Source organism: Canis aureus, chromosome 26 (genome assembly GCF_053574225.1).
Source record: "Canis aureus isolate CA01 chromosome 26, VMU_Caureus_v.1.0, whole genome shotgun sequence".
In the NCBI taxonomy this organism is placed as follows: domain Eukaryota; kingdom Metazoa; phylum Chordata; class Mammalia; order Carnivora; family Canidae; genus Canis; species Canis aureus.
The window spans coordinates 47,845,455-47,864,370 of NC_135636.1; the positions used below are offsets into that span (position 1 = coordinate 47,845,455).

At 40.6% G+C, this 18,916-nt stretch overlaps 1 protein-coding gene across 19 annotated transcripts; it reads left to right on the plus strand.

Annotated features, from left to right (window-relative positions):
• Positions 1-2,531: 2,531 nt before the first annotated feature.
• SPO11 (SPO11 initiator of meiotic double strand breaks) lies at positions 2,532-18,089 on the plus strand. 19 transcript variants are annotated; one of them, XM_077873664.1, is made up of 15 exons: positions 2,532-2,766; positions 3,127-3,198; positions 4,982-5,095; positions 6,335-6,423; positions 6,830-6,896; positions 7,123-7,231; positions 7,671-7,757; positions 8,675-8,711; positions 9,036-9,145; positions 10,515-10,614; positions 10,932-10,969; positions 12,100-12,176; positions 14,634-14,745; positions 16,406-16,439; positions 17,656-18,089. In XM_077873664.1, exons 1-15 carry the CDS (start codon positions 2,636-2,638, stop codon positions 17,715-17,717), a joined length of 1,239 nt encoding a protein of 412 aa, XP_077729790.1. In that variant the 5' UTR covers positions 2,532-2,635; the 3' UTR covers positions 17,718-18,089. The 19 variants fall into 19 exon arrangements, with proteins under 19 accessions (XP_077729790.1, XP_077729798.1, XP_077729796.1 ...); XM_077873672.1 differs by lacking the exons at positions 16,406-16,439; positions 17,656-18,089 and adding exons at positions 15,151-15,196; positions 15,287-15,918; XM_077873670.1 differs by lacking the exon at positions 16,406-16,439 and having other exon boundaries at positions 17,656-18,088.
• The last annotated feature ends 827 nt before the right edge of the window (positions 18,090-18,916 follow it).

The following is an 18,916-nucleotide window of genomic DNA, read 5'->3' on the forward strand; positions in this document are numbered from 1 at the left end:
GTTCTGAGGAAAGGCCCACTGGCGGGGTTTGGGTAAAAGCTTTTCATTTTCCCAAGAGCGGCTTAGAGCACGGCTTTGTGCCCCTTCTCTGTCCCCGCGCCCAGCACAGCCGGCCAGCAGGAGAAAGAACCCAAGAGCGAGACTACCCTGCAAAGTGGCACTTGCCAGTTTCATTTGCAATCTGCTGCTAGGGGCGGAATCTGTTTTTCTGGCTTCCTCCCCGGGCCTGGGGCTAGGCTGGCTGACTTTGATGTGGAGGTGGCGCACGCAGAGCCTGCAAGTTACCTGAGTGCAGCCTGGTACCTGAAGGCAGAACTACAGCTGCCTGGAAGGACGGCTAACGCCTCCCGCTTTGGTCTGCCGCAGTGGGAACACAGCGAGGCCTTTCAAGTCTGCCCCTGTGGTTTCTCGCTGCAGGAATGCCAGGTTTATTATGGGTTGTTCCCTGCTCTGTTTTGATCCCCTCCCTGTGCCCCTGCCCAGCTCAGGACTTTTCATTTCATGTCAGATCTAGTGAGGCCACTGGCTCCTGGCTGCAGAGCGTTGCACTACGTGATACAGAACGGCCTGTCCAAGAGAGAGAGAAAGAGAGAGAGATGCAGAGACACCCACACAGATGGTTCTAGTCCCAGGAGAGGCACTTCCCAGCAGACAAGCACCCAGGTGATATCACTGACTGGCCCTGTCCCTTCAAAGGTCTGTTGTTTCTTCTTTGTTGAGGATGATAAAGGAGAGCCCACCTGTGGCACCACCTTCACCGAAACCTGGAGAAAACTCAGACTCCAGGGGTAATCCCACCGCTAGAGAAGTGGCTGCAAGATTACTGCACCTTCCCGAGCCAGCCCCGCAGTGGTGCCTCCTAACCCCAGCCAGCCCCGCAGTGGTGCCTCCTAACCCCAGCAACTCAACTGCCAAGTCAAGATTTACCTCTCGGCTCTCTCAGCTTCCAGAGTGCGATTTTGCACAAATTGTTCAACTTTTCTAAGCCTCAGTTTCTTCATCTGTGAAATGGGGATAAGAATTCTTGGGGCACCTGGATGGCTCAGTGGTTGAGCATCTGCTTTTGGCTCAGGTTGTATTCCCGGGGTCCTGGGATCGAGGCCCGCATCAGGCTCCCCGCAGGGAACTGCTTCTCCCTCTGCCTATGTCTCTGCCTCTGTCTCTCATGAATAAACAAATAAATAAAATCTTAAAAAAAAAAAAGTGAAGTGCACAGTTTTCCTTTCAAAACTATCAGATAACCAGGATGCGAGGGAACAAAATAGTTCTCTGGAGGGGCCTGATATCTGGTGGCTCTTCTGGGGCATAGCCCTTGGGCTGCCATTCCTGTAGGACCAGACCCCCATAAGCCCCCATAGGCCACCACAGGCCCTGGACCTAACAGGCTTTATAGTCTTTCCCCATTGTCCTCTGTCTCACGGACACCGTCCCCCAGAGGCAAGAGTCCTTCTCTGGCGCTTCAGAATTCCTAGGTTCTTCTCCAAGTGTGCATATGGGGGTGCAGCTCACCAAATCTGCCCCCACCCCAGGTAAGGATGTGATCCAATGTCAGGACTGCTGGATGAAAATACTGGATGTCCAGTTACATTCTAATTTCAGACAAACAACAAAACCATTTTTCGGCAAGAGAATGAATGTCTCAACGATTGCATGGGACCTTGTCATCCTTTAAAAAAAATTAAAAGGGCAGCCCCAGTAGCCCAGCGGTTTAGCACCCCCTTCGGCCCAGGGCGTTATCCTGGAGACCCGGGATCGAGTCCCGCATTGGGCTCCCTGCATGGAGCCCACTTCTCCCTCTGCCTGTGTCTTGGTGTCTCTAATAAATAATAATAAAAAAAAATAATAGAGTATTTGTCATTTATCTGAAATTGAAACTTCACTGAGTGTCCTGCATTTTAATTTGCTAAATCTGGCAACCCTTCCAGGCCATCCAGCTGGGATGCTACCCCAGCCTGACTGAGCTGTGCATGCACCTCACGCTCCTCCTCTCCCGCAAAATCACCACGACGGCATCAGGAACCTCCTGGGATCGTTATGAGGATTAAGAGAGCGGCTACTGTAAACATATCAAAAAGGGCAGGAATTTTATTTGCTTTGACCGCAGCCGAACCCAGGGCCTAGTGCTGCATCTGGCACGGAGGCGGATCACCAGAATGATTTATTTTCATGAAAAATCGCTAGTACTATTTTCCCTAAAAACCACCCCTAAGTAACCAACTAACCAACCAACTAACCAACCAACCAACAAGCCAACCAACCAACCAACCAACCAACCAACCAACCAACCAACCAACCAACCAACCAATCAACCAACCTCATAAACCCATTTCAAGGAAAACTGGGTCCAACACCCAAACACGCCCTGCGGGTCCCCACTGGTCCATCACTTTGCCCTGCCCCCAGGTGCGCCTGCGCACTCCCCTCACCGCAGAGAGGTGTTATGCGCATGCCTAGGGGCAAGGTGTGCGCATGCGCAGAGGTGGTGGTATGCCTGGGGGGGGGGGGCAAGGTGTGCGCATGCGCAGAAGCGGTGGTGCCCGCGGAGAGTGTGGTGCGGAGCAGGCGGCAGCGCCGCCATCGTGGGCGCCGGTGCTGGAGCCGCTGCCCTCGGAGGTTTCCCTCGCCGTCGGCCGTCATGGCCTTTGCGCCCATGGGGCCTGAGGCCTCGTTCTTCGCGGTTCTGGACCAGCACAGGGCTTCCCTGCTGGCCGCCCTGAGGAGAGGCGGTGGGGAGCCCGCGGGCGGGGGGACGCCTCAGGCCTCGAGGTAGAAGGGCCCCGGGGTCCCGGGGCGGCGCGCATGCTCGGGAGGTAGAGGGCGCGGGTCCCGGTGGCGGGGGGGGGGGGGGAGGCGCGCGAGGCCCAGGTCTCCAGGCCGCTCCGAACCCCCAGGCCGGGCCTTCCTCAGCTCGCCCCTCCCTTCCCGGCGGGCAGGCCCCGCCCCCAACTCCCGGCGTCTTCTGGAATGTTCCCCGCCTAGAAGGTTCCAGGAGCTGCCCCCGCGGCCCCGCTCGCAGGTTCCCTCAGGTTCTCGGAGGTCAGGGAGTGTGGGGCGCGCTCTGGCTTTGTGTTTGTTTTAAAACACAATTTAAAAAGAAAAAAAAATTTTTTTTTTTTTTTTGTATAGTTTTAACTTAAAAAAAGCTCTGAGGAGCGTGTGTGAGGAGAGAAAGAGGGAGGCTTGTGGAGAGACCTCGAGGTGAGCAAGGACGCGGTCGCGGTGAGACGGCGACGGACCTGGAACAGGACAGCGTCTACACGCGTTTGAAGTGGTTTATTGAAAATCTGTGAAAGTCAGTGGCGGCTGGCGGCGGCAGGTGCTGCGGCCGCGGGGAACGTGTTCGTGTTCTTGGCCATTTTTACTTAAAATGCTGTTTTTTTTCCCCCCTCTGGATCCGCTTTTCTGGTTGATCAGCAAAGGTTTCCTTTTTTTTTTTTTTTTTTTTTTCTTTTTTTGTTAAAGATTTTATTTATTCATGAGAGAGAGACACACACAGGCAGAGGGAGAAGCAGGCTCCACGCAGGGAGCCCGACGCGGGACTCGACCCTGGGTCTCCAGGATCATGACCTGGGCCAAAGGCAGATGCTCAACCACAGAGCCACCCACACGTCTCACTACTTTGAAATTAAAAGAGTTCTTTTGTTGTTGTTGTTAAGGATTTTATTTATTCATGAGAGAGACAGAAGCAGAGACACGGGTGGAGGGAGAAGCAGACTCCACGCAGGGAGCCCAACGCGGGACTCGATCCCGAGATCCCGGGATCGTGACCTGGGCCCAAGGCAGACGCTCAACCGCTGAGCCACCCATGCGCCCCGATCAGCAAAGTATTTCAGCTTAAACAGCTTGCTGTCTTATTTTTAAGAAGACTAAGCCAACTACCAACAACAAAACCAAACAAACCCCCCCCCCAAAAAAAAAAAAAGTGGAAAGCCTACAAGCAAACCGATTTTTATGAAAGTATTTGCTTTGAGGAAGAATTCGTGAGGGGGATGGAAAGGAGGGAATGGAAGGCCCTGGTTTCGGCTTCAGATGGGAACGAATCTAATTGTTATTTTCTAGTTGGTCACACTATCACCTTGCAAGTTGTTTTTTCCCCCCCAGACTGGAAAAATGAATGAGATCTTGGAGTCAGTTTTTCTCTGTGTTAGAAAAAATACTGATCGTTTTAAAATTTGCTTTCTGACGAGGTGCATGTTCAAAGCAAGCTCTGAAGTTTCTGGGGGAAATTAGAACGTTCTGCATTTTTACGCATTTTCTAGATTTAATTTGATTTCCCTTCTTAGGCAATACACTAATGGTATTTATAACTGAGCAGCATTTTTTGAAGCTGATGGCTTGTGAAATTAAAAGTCAGCTCACAGAAAACTGGGCTAAGTCTTCATATTTTGCTGTAAAGTGGTGAGATGGTTGCCAAGTCTTTCCATGGTAGTGATTAAAACTTTTTTTTTTCTCTTTGTATCACTAAAATTCAAAACGGCGGATTTAAGGCATGAGATCAATCAGGGTGATGTGCTACAATAAGAAGTATTTATTTTGGAATATTCTTGCATTGCATTTTTGGGAAAGAAATTAAATTCAAAGCCAGTATTACATCATTTTTAATTAAAACATTTATCAGTAGTATTTCGAGCCAACAAGTTTGAATTTAAGTAGGTTAATATGAAGAGATTGGAATATATTTATAAATCATTGTCTAGTTATTAATATTGTCTAAAAGGGAGATATTACTTCAGTTGGTAATTGAGAAGCAAAATTACAAGCAAATGAAATTTCTCTGCAAGAAACTACTATGAATACAGTTCTTTCAGTGCAACGCTGATGTCAAAATTTAGTGGGAGGGATCAGTATGGAGGCGAATTACCTATTCTTAAAAAACAACCAATGAAACAAAAACCTATCTGTATTGATCTGGTGAAATGTTACATTTTGCAAAGGCCTAATCCAGAATTAAGACTGAATCACAGTGTGTTTATTGTTTCAGTTCTGAGGTTCTTGCATCTATAGAAAGTGTTATCCAAGACATAATCACAAGCGTGGCAAGGAATGAAGCACCTGCGTTCACAATAGGCAACAGATCAAGCTGGGAAAATATAAAGTGGGCATTTTGCATTTTTAAATTTTTAAATAGAGTATCTATGTCATTATTTGAATTTATTCGAGTTAGAGTTCTAGTCTGATTTCATTCTTTTTACTGCTTTTACCCTGCCTAGAAGGATTTAAGGAAGTTTACAAAATACACATCTCATAGGCAGGTCATATAAACTAGAAGTGGGTGTGAAGATAAGGCAAAGAGAAAAAAACAATGTTAGGAACAACAAATGAAAGGGCCAAAAGAGTTTAGAATTAAAAATGTATATGATAAAGTCTTAGGGTTCTGCTAAAAATAGCCTCCAGACTGGGATCTAAGCTTCCTAGCACTCAAAGGGGGGAAATACGACCAGCGGAATTCTGCAGAAACTACAAAAGCAAACCACTTGGCTCAGGGAAGCTACAACCAATCCTGATACTGGAATGAAAATAAATGTATCCAGAACACAGCACATTTCAAAGGCTCTCTCTCCTGGAAGATTTGTGCCTTTGCTAAGTCATGTGTCCAGGAGGGAAAATCTGCAAACAGCTTTGTCAAAGTCCTCCAACCTGTTCCTATAGTTTGTGTATTTCATATGCTCAGCCTGTAGAACCTAAATAATGAAAAACACTACAGTAGTTCTCAGTAAGAGTTGCAGAAGCAGAATAAAAGTAATTTTGAGTCTCTTTAGTCACTATTCTTTTATGGTCAGTATAATTAGTACAAACTGTAAACTTTTGAATCATATTTTGCATCATTTTCCAAGATGGATTTCATGAAGCCCTGAGGCAGCTAATATCTGGCCTATTTGCCTGGTGCCTTCTGCCACCTTTAGGACAGGCTTGGCAGTTCAGTTTAACAACCTAATGCAACTTGTTATTTCATGTAATGTAATTTTGGAGGTAAATCAGAAATGCAATATTTGAAAACTTGTTAATTGAGCAAAATGAGTATATTAAAATGAGAAAAATGCTAACAAAATAGTGAAATGCCTAAAATAGTTTACATACACTAAATCACACATTATACACTAAATACACACATATACACTTATTTTAAACACTTTTAGTGCCTCTATATGTCACAAAGCCAATTAATTACCACCTGGAGTTATCTAAAATTATAAATGTAGTTGTCCTAAAGCTTCAGTGCTTCTGTTGAGAAGTAATATGGATTTTGATGATGTGCAGAAGAGGATATTACATGCATATTGTTTGGTGTTCAGAAGTTAATTCTTTTTTATTTTGCCTTTCAACAAAATGACAGGTTTGAAGATTCTGTGGGTCTTCAGATGGTAACTCACTTTACCACAAGAAAAATCAAAAGTGATTCACTAAAATCAGTTAAAAAATTTGGTAAATTAATCTTTCTTAGCTTTTAGTAGTAAAATAAGTAAGTTCGGTTACCTTCTGGGTCTAGTTGTTCCTAGTTGAATGATTTTTAGTTGTTCTTTAATAATAGACTACCCTTACACCTGAAATAAAGTTACAAAATTTTGCATTGTCAATAACAATGGAAGCAAATTTTAAAGGTACATGATTCAGTGGAAAAGTATTCTTTTGGTTTTGCTGTTCAGAAAGCAATTAATTTTATCTGATCCTTCAGGAAATTATTATTCTGTACTCAGTACTTCTATTTTGGAAAGATATTTTTTTTGATCTTATGGAAAGTAACTGGGGGCAGTTGAAATCCTTGATAGTGGGTGTTTTGAATTAATGAGTGAAATGGTGAGTAACTTGTTTATCGCATCTTATTTTCCAGCCCTAATTCTTAAAATACTGTCCAAGATTTATAAACTAGTACAGAGCAACACTTATGCAACCAAAAGGTAAATTCTTGTTATGGTAAATTACTCTTTAAGACACAATGTGAGAGTTGTTTAGGTTAACTCCCATTATGTTTTAAAAAGGTACATAAGACTAGACTATGGGTAATAAGTTACTTTGTTTATATGTTGTATTTCATTCAACAAAGCTTCCTACAAATAATACTCCAATACTTGTCATAGTCAAAGAGAATATGGCTAATTAAAAATATATATTTAATTTTCATAGAGACATATATTATACTGACAGCCAACTCTTCGGTAACCAGACTGTCGTGGACAATATTATCAATGACATTTCTTGTATGTTAAAAGTGCCGAGGATGAGTCTACATATAGTAAGTAGCATTTAATATAAAAGATTTGTGTAAAATCATAACAGAAAAATACAGATAATCTGTGCCATGTTTTCGTATTAGTTGATACTACATTTTTCTCATTATGAATTTAAATAATCTTTTAGTATATATACCCTTGGATGAATGGACCAAAAGGCTGAATTACTAAATATTTTTTATCCCTATATACCCTTACATATTTTCTCCTTTACTTCTTAAATTCCATCCTGAGTTAAAATATACGTAATCTGGTAGGTGAACACGAGGATTGGCTCAGCTGTAGAGTATGTTGGTCGGGGGCACCTGGCTGGCTCAGTCGGTGGAGCATGAACTCTTGCTCTTGGGGTTGTGAGTTTGAGCCCCACATTAGGTGTAGAGATTACTTTAATAAACTTAAAAACATTAGTGAAGTGTTCAAATATGGCTATTATTTTTTCAGTTATCTACATCAAAAGGTTTAATTGCTGGCAATTTAAGGTACATCGAAGAAGATGGCACCAGAGTACACTGTACCTGTGGTGCAACAGTAAGCATTTTAATGTTTTCAGATGTTTTTACTCTCTTTCAGATCCTTTGTTCTTGAAGTGTATTTTATTTCCTGCTTTCTTACGTAGTTTCAACCTTAAGATTTTCAAATAAAACTGAAGGGTGAATAAGCATATGCTTTAGGGGGTCTTTCAAGCCACAGTTTTAAAATACACCAATTGTTCAATGTCATATTGAAATACACAAAGATACTCTTTCCTTTGAAAAATATACTGTTGTTTTCAGGTCGCATGTAGCTTGTCTATTAGCATAATTATGTAATCTTTTTGCAGTTTTCTGGTTCTGAAATTGATCTGTTTAATTCTGAACTATTTCTGGGCTTTGGCACCTGGAAAGCCCACAGCACTAACCTGCACAGCAGTTTGGAAATGAGCAAGACGACACTTGTGTGCTCTAGGATAGGAGGGCTTTAATTTACCACTTCCTGCCACCTAAGCCACAGATCCACAAAGTTTCTGAGAGATACTCACCCGTTAGGATGTAGTTAGGGTGGCGCATCTGTCTTTTTATTTTATTTTATTTTATTTATTTTTTTTTTTTTTTTAAAGATTTTATTTGTTTATGATAGTCACAGAGAGAGAGAGAGAGAGGCAGAGACATAGGCAGAGGGAGAAGCAGGCTCCATGCACCGGGAGCCTGACGTGGGATTCGATCCCGCGTCTCCAGGATCGCGCCCTGGGCCAAAGGCAGGCGCCAAACCGCTGCGCCACCCAGGGATCCCGCATCTGTCTTTTTATTGAGGAGTAAATCTGTTTCCTAGCATTTCCTTACTGAGGAATAAATCTCTGATGACTAGTATATTCAGAGGAAAATGAAAACATAGGATTTTTGTGACATATTTCTCAAATGTGGTTATACTTGCTTTTATTTAAAATAAAAACTCTCTTGTTCATTTAGGCTGTTGCTGTGCCATCTAATATTCAAGGAATTCGAAGTATCCTTTGAATGGGAAAACTATTTAAGCCTGTAGAATTTTCATTTGTTCATTATTTTGATAAACCAAACCTTCATAATGTGTAACTGTCAAGCTAGACCCTATAGTGGTCAAGATGAACACACATGGTCCTGCTTTAGGGGCTCCCTCTCTAGTAGGAAAGATGGGTATCTAAATATGTAAATACATACCTATATATTTGAAGGTAAAAAGGAATATACTGTATCTATAGCTGCTTTAGAATTGATTTATGTGGCACTGCTGTTTAGTTGGTGATTAAACAGAAATACTCTTGGCTTCAAATTATCAGCCTTAATGTCACAGATTTAATTACAGATGCAAAATTTCTATTAATTGTGGAAAAAGATGCGACATTTCAGCGACTCCTAGATGACAACTTTTGCAACAGAATGTCCCCATGCATCATGATTACGGTATATTATCTCCCTTTACTACAGTTCCAAGACTAACATACTACTTCAGTGTTTGGCAAGAGGGGTTTATACCATTATCTGTACAGCTTACACGACATTCTGTTATCAATATGGTGCATCCTTTGGGGTGATCGAATAAGAATTTCCAAGGCATTTATTTAAAGATCCTCAAATCTGGGGATCCCTGGTTGGCTCAGGGCATGATCCTGGAGTCCCAGGATTGAGTCCTACATCTGGCTTCCTGCAGGGAGCCTGCTTCTCCCTCTGCCTGTGTCTCTGCCTCTTTCTCTCTCTGTGTGTGTCTTTCATGAATAAATAAATAAAATTTAAAAATAAACATCCTCAAGTCTGACTAAAATCAAGGTGGTGGTCCCCACTCTTAAATACCAGTGATTTTTTCTTTTTCTTTCTTTTTTTTTTTTAAAAAAGATTGTATTTATTAGAGAGAGCTTGCATGAGCAAGAGAAGGGGCAGAGGCAGAGGGAGAGTCAGACTCCCCACTAAGCAGAGAGCCCAACATGGGGCTTGATCCCAGGACCCTGAGATCCTGACCTGAGCCCAAGGCAGATGCTTAACCCACTGAGTCCCCGGGTCCCCCAGTCATTTTCTAATCCCACAGTGAGTTTACATGGGCTCTCAGAGTCACCTATGTGCCATTCCCCCATGGCTGCTTGTCTCAAACATAATATGGTAACACTGGAGCTCTGGGTGGGTTGAACGTACAAGGGCTGCTTTGTGTTCTGCCTCCGCAGGTTTGTAGATCAGAAAATTGCATGAATTCCATCAAAGGAAGCCTGCTTTTCTATACATATATATACATTCACATATATATGCACCAAGAAGGGCAGAGAACGCAGAAGCATACGTTGAGATGCCACCCAGACAGCTACAGGCTCTTGAGCAAAGGGTAGTAAGCTTCCCACTACAGGGTTAGTTGTATGGGAGAGTTGGTAACATTGGAGCAGTCAAGGAGACCTGCTGGCCTAGGGCCAAACGATGTGTGCGATGCTGCCTCCACGTCCCTGTTGGTAGATACTTGGGCCACTTACATAGCCTTTGTCGTTTTAAATAAGACTGCAGTGAACATCTTCGTGTATGTCAGATTTTTATAATTTCCGTTTTTGCTGAAACGTTTCCTTAGAATTATTTCCCAGGACTGGGATAGTTGGGTCACAGTTACAAATATGCAGGCTTTTTCACTCTGTTGTGTAGACTGTACATTTTTCACAGTCCATGCTGGTCTTCCATCTGAAATTGAAGGTGACCTAACTTTTCTAACTTCTAAATTATTAAGAAGATAAGGGAAAGGTTTTGTGAGTTTCATTCTGCTAGAATTAAAATGCATAATTTCTTTCAATCTTGTTTTTAGGGAAAAGGAGTACCTGACCTGAACACGAGACTTTTAGTCAAGAAGCTGTGGGATACATTTCATATTCCTGTTTTCGCTCTTGTTGATGCCGATCCACATGGTGATTTGTGGTTGGATTATTTGAAGCAGTCATCCTACCTAAATCCTGTTTATCATATTTCTAGTTGTGCTTTTCTACTCTTAGAACACTTTCATAAATTATTTTAAAAGAAGATGATTATTAGATTAAAATTAATGACTGTAATCATTCAAGGTAATTTATTGCTGTTTTTGCCACACTAAACTGAACCATAAATTTTTTATTGGTAGCATCTATGAAAATAAAAGTTGCAGATGTTAGATAAAATGTGAGAGTGCCCAGGCCCTGACCTGTAATGTACAAGGAGACTAACTGTATGGGTGACTTTCTTTTCACAGGCATAGAAATCATGTGCATCTATAAGTATGGATCAATGGTAAGTACAGAAAAGTATTTTTCCTTTTCCACTATTGAGATAGTTTATATTCATCAGAGTGATTGCTGCATTCACTTCATGGCCCATAGTTAGCTGAGGACCCCCAGAGTGTTCTGGGGAGCTACTCTCCAAATTTAGGGCCAATCTGCTTCAGAGGCTGTGACTCCAGCTTCCAGCATGACCAGTGTGACCACGGATGACAGAGTGGGATTAGTTGTGGACAAGAGGCACTGTTATTCTCCACTCTCCCAGCTTGCTGCACTAACTGTGGGACCTTGGGGGTAACAGGTCTGATTGCCAAATAAACCCTGAAAGTTACATATATTGCCTTGAATTCTGACGTTGCCAATTCCTTTTCCTCCCACTGTAAGGAAAAATAAAAACATCACCAAATTTCACCACTAGAGTGTCTGAACTACCGTACATCAATGGTTCTGGCCTCAAATGCCAGACAAGCAGTATTGGCATTACCAGGGCACTTGCCAAAAATGCACATCTCAGTCCCCATCCAGGTCTCCTGAATTGGAATCTCTAGGCTTGGACCCCAAGTGATTCTGATGAATGATAAAGTTTGGGAACCACTGGTATACACCTTGAGTGTTCCTGACATATATGTTTATATGACATACATGTTTAGACAAAACAGATGATGAAGCAAGATGTTAAAATACAGAATCACAAACAACAATAAATGTAGGTCAGAGAGGTTCATTTGTAGTTTTACTTTATATAAAATCAATGTGGAAATACTAGAGCAGTTTTAAAACCTTCCTGAAAGCCAGGTTAGCAAAAGTCTTGGTGATTCACTTAGTTCTGTGGGTTCAGGGAGTATGCAGTCTTTAGTATTTAAGCTTTTTTTTTTTAAAGATTATATTCATTTATTCTTGAAAGAGAGAGAGGCAGAGACACAGGCAGAGGGAGAAGGCGGCTCCACGCAGGGAGCCCAACATGGGACTTGATCCTGGGTCTCCAGGATCACACCCTGGGCCGAAGGCGGCGCTAAACCACTGAGCAGCCACCCGGGCTGCCCATTTATGCTTCTTAATAAGTAAAAAATGTGTCTGTAAAAACAGATATGCTAGTTTTCTGCAGTTTAGCTTCACCTAATGTACTTTTGCTCTTTATTTTAGGCAATGTCTTTTGAAGCTCATAATCTCACAGTTCCAGCTATCAGATGGCTTGGTCTCCTCCCTTCTGATATTAAACGGTTAGATTAATTTTGGTTTTAGTAAAACTAGGAGTTTTGAAATGATGACTCATCATAATATGTAACAATAAGCTGAAAAAGTCACCACGGGGAAGGTGTTTTATTTATATTGTTACTATGACTCAAGATTATAGATTCATGAATTAATTCATCGATGTTTCTGTTTCAATTAGGAAAATATTTAAATGAATTTGGCAAAAAATAAAAAATAAAAAAATAAATGAATTTGGCTAGCTGAATTTTCAGCTAGAGGATATTTTTTGTTCTACCTTTTGGTTAATAGATTTTGTAATATTTTTATTCTTTAATTTTAGTCTTTAATTTTTTTAAGGTTTTGTAGTATTTTTACACTCAAAGTGTAAGACATTGAATCTAGTTAAATGGTCATCATTGACAACATCATTTGCCATATGAATCAGCTTTATCATAGACTTAAATTTTTAAGTTCCTTAAAAAAAAAAAAATCTCATTTTAAGGTGACTTAAATTTCGGAAATCTAAATTTGGCAAGTTCTATGTGTTAATTATAGAAAAAATATAATTAACAAGATAAATATCACCTACCGATCAACAGCATTACTCTTATAGTTATTACTCTATGTATAGCCATAACTTTTTCACAAAAATGGGATCATACTTCATTATTCTGTAATCTGCTTTTCTCACACAACACAATGAAATCACTTTTCCGTATCAATAAATACAGTTCCATGACCTCCTTTTAGTGTCTTCTAATACTGAGTTCCAATTCTGGATGTACCAGTGTTTATTCAGCTAGCACCTCAGAGTCCGACATTTGGGTGGTTTCCAAATCTCTGATAAATAGTGCTTTGATGGGCCCTTCTGTAACCAAATCTTTGCCTGCATCTTTAATTAGTCCCACAGTCCTGAAGGCTGAATTCTCAGAATTGCTGGGTCAAAGGGTATGCACATTTTTAAGATTCTGACTGCCCTCTGGATAGGTTAATTATTTTGTTTTCCCTGGAGAGTAAGAGCCCACCTGTCCCTCAGCACAGGACATCATCACTTTTATTCATCTCTGCTAGCGTGCTATTTTAAAATATTCTATTGTTTTAATTGGCTGGTGTGAATGCACTTAAAAGTGTTTATTGGATATCTTTAAGCAGTGAGCAAACCTCGGTACCTGGGACTTATTTCCTACATTTGGAACACGAACAGGTTTTGGGTGATTGCCACTTCTGACAAAATGAGGGCATAAGAGAAAACATTCAGTTGTTGATTTTTGAACATTTACACTCTAGTGAGTTAAACTTTTTTTCTATTTGGTGTGTGTGTCATGGCCAAAATCTCTTGGGGGTGACCTGTTTGTATGAAGAGCTTTCCTAACACAAACTCGGGTAAATGATCTCATAATTATTAAGGTGGAGGGCTTGGAGAAACTCTAGCTGCATCTCATTAATTCCATTAGTGCCCTCAGAGCCATTCCAAAGAAATGGACAATGAAAAATTCTTAAAGTGTGGTAGCTACCCAAACACGATTTCAGGGGAAATCCTCTGCGCCCCCACCCTTTTTAATCAAATTGTCACCCTATCTGGTAGCTGCCACTGGCAAATGATCATAATTGAGAGGAATTGAAAAAGACTATTTGAAACTGGAGCTCTCCTGGGAAATCCAGGATTTGTGACTTCAAAAAGTAGCCTATTCCATAAATAGGAAAAAATCTTGTGTTCTGTTTTTAAAATACACACCAAGAAAAAAAATTACACCTTTTTTAAAATTTAAAATTAGATAGGGGTGTGTGTATGTGTGCATATTAATGAAAATAAGTTAGAGACAAACTTCCTTAGCCCATAAAAGTTTGAGTGAATTACAAGGAATGAAGTGCCCAGTAGAACCTGAGACCCCACAATGAATCTTGCTGCTGCCCATGTATATTAATTAGCTCACTGCTTCAAGGCTGTAGTGCTCTGGGAGCCACGTTGGTGTCCGCATACTTGATGTTAGTGCTGTTGGCATTTTAAAAATTTTTTTAGTTTTTAAAAATTTTATGTATTCATTCAACACAGTGCAAGAGAGTCTGAGTGGGAGGAGGTGTAGAGGCAGAGTAAGAAGCAGACTTCCCACTGAGCAGGGAGCCTGGACCCAGGCCTTGATCCCAGGACCCTGAGACCATGACCTGAGCTGAAGGCAGCCACTCAACTGACTGAGCCACCCAGGCACCTGCATTTGTTTTTATAACCAATGTCTGTGTTCTTGTCATTGTCCTGTGGGTGTGATGTGAAGGAAAACAACAATTTAGGACAGACGTCCACTGTGAACTTGAATACTTGCCGGTCTAGGACGTGCCAGATCCCCCAAATTCTGGATTTAAATGATGGATCCATCTGTTACTTCTGCATTTCTTGAAATAGTATAATAAATACAAATAAATACAGGCCCTTCAAGTTATAGGAGCACTTTGTTTTTGCTGATTTTTTTAAATATATTTTTTTCCAGGTTAAATATACCTAGAGATACTTTAATTCCACTGACAAAACGGGACCAAATGAAACTTGACAGTGTCCTAAAAAGACCTTATGTTACTTGCCAACCATTTTGGAGAAAAGAAGTATGTTTCTTTTTTCTTTCTTTCTTTCTTTCTTTTTTTTTTTTAAGAAGTATGTTTCTTTCTAAAATTCAAGTATTGTATGTTTTATTGCTTTTAACTTTCATGGTGGCTATTCACATAATGTTTTGAAGATATTCTTGAAATTTTATATAACTCAACTAAAGTGAGTGTTGTTTGGCAATAAATGACTGTTGAAACACTGGATTATGAATGCTAATAGATAAGATCAGATGGATGGAGCTGACCTATTATTATCCTCATCATAGTTCTATGCGTATTGTCTATGGCTGTAGCACAGTTTAAGGGGGAGGAAAGAAGAGAAAGAAATTACATAAAGACCCCAGATCATTCCTAGTTATCGAAGATCCAAACTGGGTGGTATTCTGACATTTTTTGCTGTAACAGCTCTAGAATGTTCTGGCTGACCTGAAGCCTATTGTCCATGATTTGGGTGAGTAAAATAAGTCTAGATTTACTAGTTTGAGTCAACAGAGCGGTAGCACAGGACTCTGTCACAAGTGTACTTTGCTTTTATTGACAGATGGAAATAATGGCAGACTCTAAAATGAAGGCAGAAATTCAAGCTTTGACCTTCCTATCATCAGATTATCTCTCCAGAGTGTACCTACCTAACAAATTAAAATTTGGAGGATGGATATAAAAATATATCAGAATATATCTTTTGATTTGCAAGAGATTTTTCATTAGTTTTCAGTAGTAGATACTGTTGTGGGAAGAACATATATTCCTGATTCTGTAGAGATAAAATAATTTTCCATTGGTGATCTTTTTTGTCAAAACAGCTTTCTTTAGAAGACTTTGTTTTATCCTTCTCTGTAGAGACTGAGTTGTATCCTATGTTCTAAAGTAAATTATAAAAGAGCATATGTTACTTTGGCTTTACCACTTTATTTGAAAAAATATACATGCCATCAAAGTCTGCAGGAATATTTTAATTTCTATAATGCAACTAATGTTAAGCCATAAAGCATCTTTTTAGTATCAAAACTAATAATCTAAATTTGAGAGGCTGCAAATGAATTACAGTGTCTAGCATTTCCTTTTTAGTTGCCCTTTTGTGTTTTGCCTTCATGGTGTAGGGGTCGTACCCCCTTCATTCACTTGTGAAAGTAGTAAAATTTATTATGAATAAAAATTTGGGTTGATACAGTCTGAAGCACTTAATTTTGTTTCTGAGTATGCTTGTTATTATTAGAAATTTATATGAAAATTTCCCCAGGGTTTTATCTGTCCTCACCCAAAATCAAATCCCCTGACCTCCCCTCTAGTTACAGGTTCAAGACTTGTACCTATGGTATTCCTACCATACTCTAAGTTCAAAACTTAGAGAAACCTCGAATTTTTTTTTAATTTTTTTTTTTTTTATTTATGATAGTCACAGAGAGAGAGAGGCAGAAACATAGGCAGAGGGAGAAGCAGGCTCCATGCACCGAGAGCCCGATGTGGGATTCTATCTCGGATCTCCAGGATCGCGCCCCGGGCCAAAGGCAGGCGCTAAACCGCTGCGCCACCCAGGGATCCCGAAACCTTGAATTTTAATAAGGCTTTTCTGTAATAGTAAAGATTCCATTTTCTATCCTTCTGACCCTATCTGAATTTTTCCAGAGATGAGTTTTATGACTTTATTCTGTACTTTCAGCAAACATCTAACTGCATTGAAGTTACTTGTAATGGTAAGCAAGAATATGTATTTATAGGAGAATAGAAACGTGGTGAATTATTTTATCAAGACAAACCTTAATAGTAGTGAGTCCTGTTTCTGAGAAGGTACCTAAGCCAGTTATTTCTTACACATTATTTTAACTCTCCCAAGAGCCCTGTCAGGTCTGTCATCACATCCGTGGGTTATAGGTGAGAACAGGGGGGATGTTGTTTGTCCAAAGCCACATCGCCGGAACATGGCAGAGGAAGGACACCTCACACTGTTGACCTCAAGAGCAGGACCAGCTACTGGATATGTGGGGCCCAGTGCAAAAGGAAGCGTAGGGTCCTCTTTCAGAAGTTACTAAGAATATCAAGACAATAGCGAGAATTAAAACATGCACAGGGGGCTCTTCTTAGCTTGGGGCCTGGCATGACTGCACACCTGTGAAGCCAGCCCTACTTAAGGGGTTCTAGTAAATATTAAATGAGGTAATATAATAAGAAAATAAAATACCTGTATAGCACCTATTATGTGCCAGGTATTTTTCTGAGTGCTTTGAACATTAACTTCATCTTCACAGAAACTCTGTGAGCTTAGGTACTTTCCTTATCCTCCCCACGTTAGTAAGATAAGACAGCAAAGGCACAGAGATGCTAAGGAACTTTTCCCAGGGTCACATAACCACTAAGCAGTGGAGCTGGGATTTAAACCCATAGTCTGGCTCCATCCACGGCTTGTGCTTTTAACCATGGCACTAGTACATATGAAGTGCTCTGAAAAGGTCTGCAGTTCGTATTGTTGGCTTGGGGTCAAATCAGGTCCTCCTGATTTCAAGACTGTAATGCCAACAATTAGGTTATTTTCCTTGGTCATGTCAGAACCAGATTTCATTTTGAGAATATTCTGTGAGACTATCAAGTTGACTTGTGTGACTATCCTACCTTTGTAAAAACATTTTTATTTATTTTTTTTAAAAGATTTTATTTATTTATGAGAGCCACACAGAGAGAGAGAGAGAGAGAGACAGAGACACAGGCAGAGGGGGAAGCAGGCTCCCTGCAGGGAGCCCGACATGGGACTCCATCCCTGATCTCTAGGATCACGCCCCGGGCCGAAAGCGGCACTAAACCACTGAGCCAACCGGGCTGCCCAAAACATTTTTATAAATTTATAATTTATAAATCATAAGTGTTTCTTTGAATTCCTACCATCCTTTACATCTAATATCACTTGAATGTCGACAGGTTCTGTGAAGGAGAACATCACCAACCTAGAAATACAAAGTCAAGCTGCAAGATTGGATTAGGACATACTGTCAAAATGAGAAGCAATGAAAAATCGACAGTAGTCATTAAAATATGAAAATAAATATAAAATTTTTTGAAAATAAATTTGAGAGGGGCTCGCAGATACATTTAGTTTAGATAATTACATTCATTTCAAGTTTATGATTGGAAATTTACTTAATAATTTTCGTTTACTTGGGAAAAGAAAACGAGACGAGAGCAAAATGCGCTGTGGTTTGGCTTTGCTACTTATCTTTGACACAGATGAAAACCTAATATTTGTAGCTATTTGGGAACCATCTAGAATTCTAATTCTCAAGACTTATTTCTAAAAAGGATTACTGTAAAATAGATAATTATTTAACATGACAACTGACAACAGATATCCCCTCTACCTCATCTACTGTGTTTATTTTTAATATTTTCATAATTTTAATTAAAAAACATTTTATTGGAATTAGTTTCTAATGAAAGTGAATAAAAACTGGTGCAACAAGATGTTCAGAGAATCTTATTCTTAAGAGCTCATAATCACCCTCATAAAAGCTCTTGTAATATCCCCAGGTTTCTGGGAAATTTACCTGTCATCACTGATGGTACTAAGTGACTTGAGAAGTCATGATTTCATAGAGGAAAAAAACATACTGCAATTTCTACAAAATAGGCAAAAACACTCCAGGATTTTATCTCTGACTTCCTTTAACTAGAGCATCTCGGTTGAACTGTTTGATGGTACCTGTTTATTGGTGCTAAAGGATGCCAAGAACAGAGACTGTCAGAGCTAAACCACACTTACATGTGCACTAAAAAATATTTGCAGCAGAGTGTTTCTGTAGCAAAGTATTGAGAAACATTACTTCTTTTTGGACTTGGGTTCACCCTTAAAAGTCTATATCCCAAGGAGACATTCCTGTAAACATAAGCCAAGGGCGCCCTCTGCTGGCAGGAGCTCTGTTCTCTCAACTCCCACTATTTGGGGGATTTACTTCTTTTCCTTTTTTTTTTTTTTTTTTAAGATTTACTGATTTTTTGGAGAGAGAGCAGGGATGGTGCAGAGGGAGAGAGAGAATCCTGAAGCAGACTCCCTGCTCAGCGCAGACCCGACGTGAGGCTTGATTCCAGGATTCCCAGGTTACAACCTGAGCTGAAATCAGGAGTCATGGTGGCTTAACCAACTGAGCCACCTGGGTGCCGCTGGGTGGATATTTCTTTAAAATAT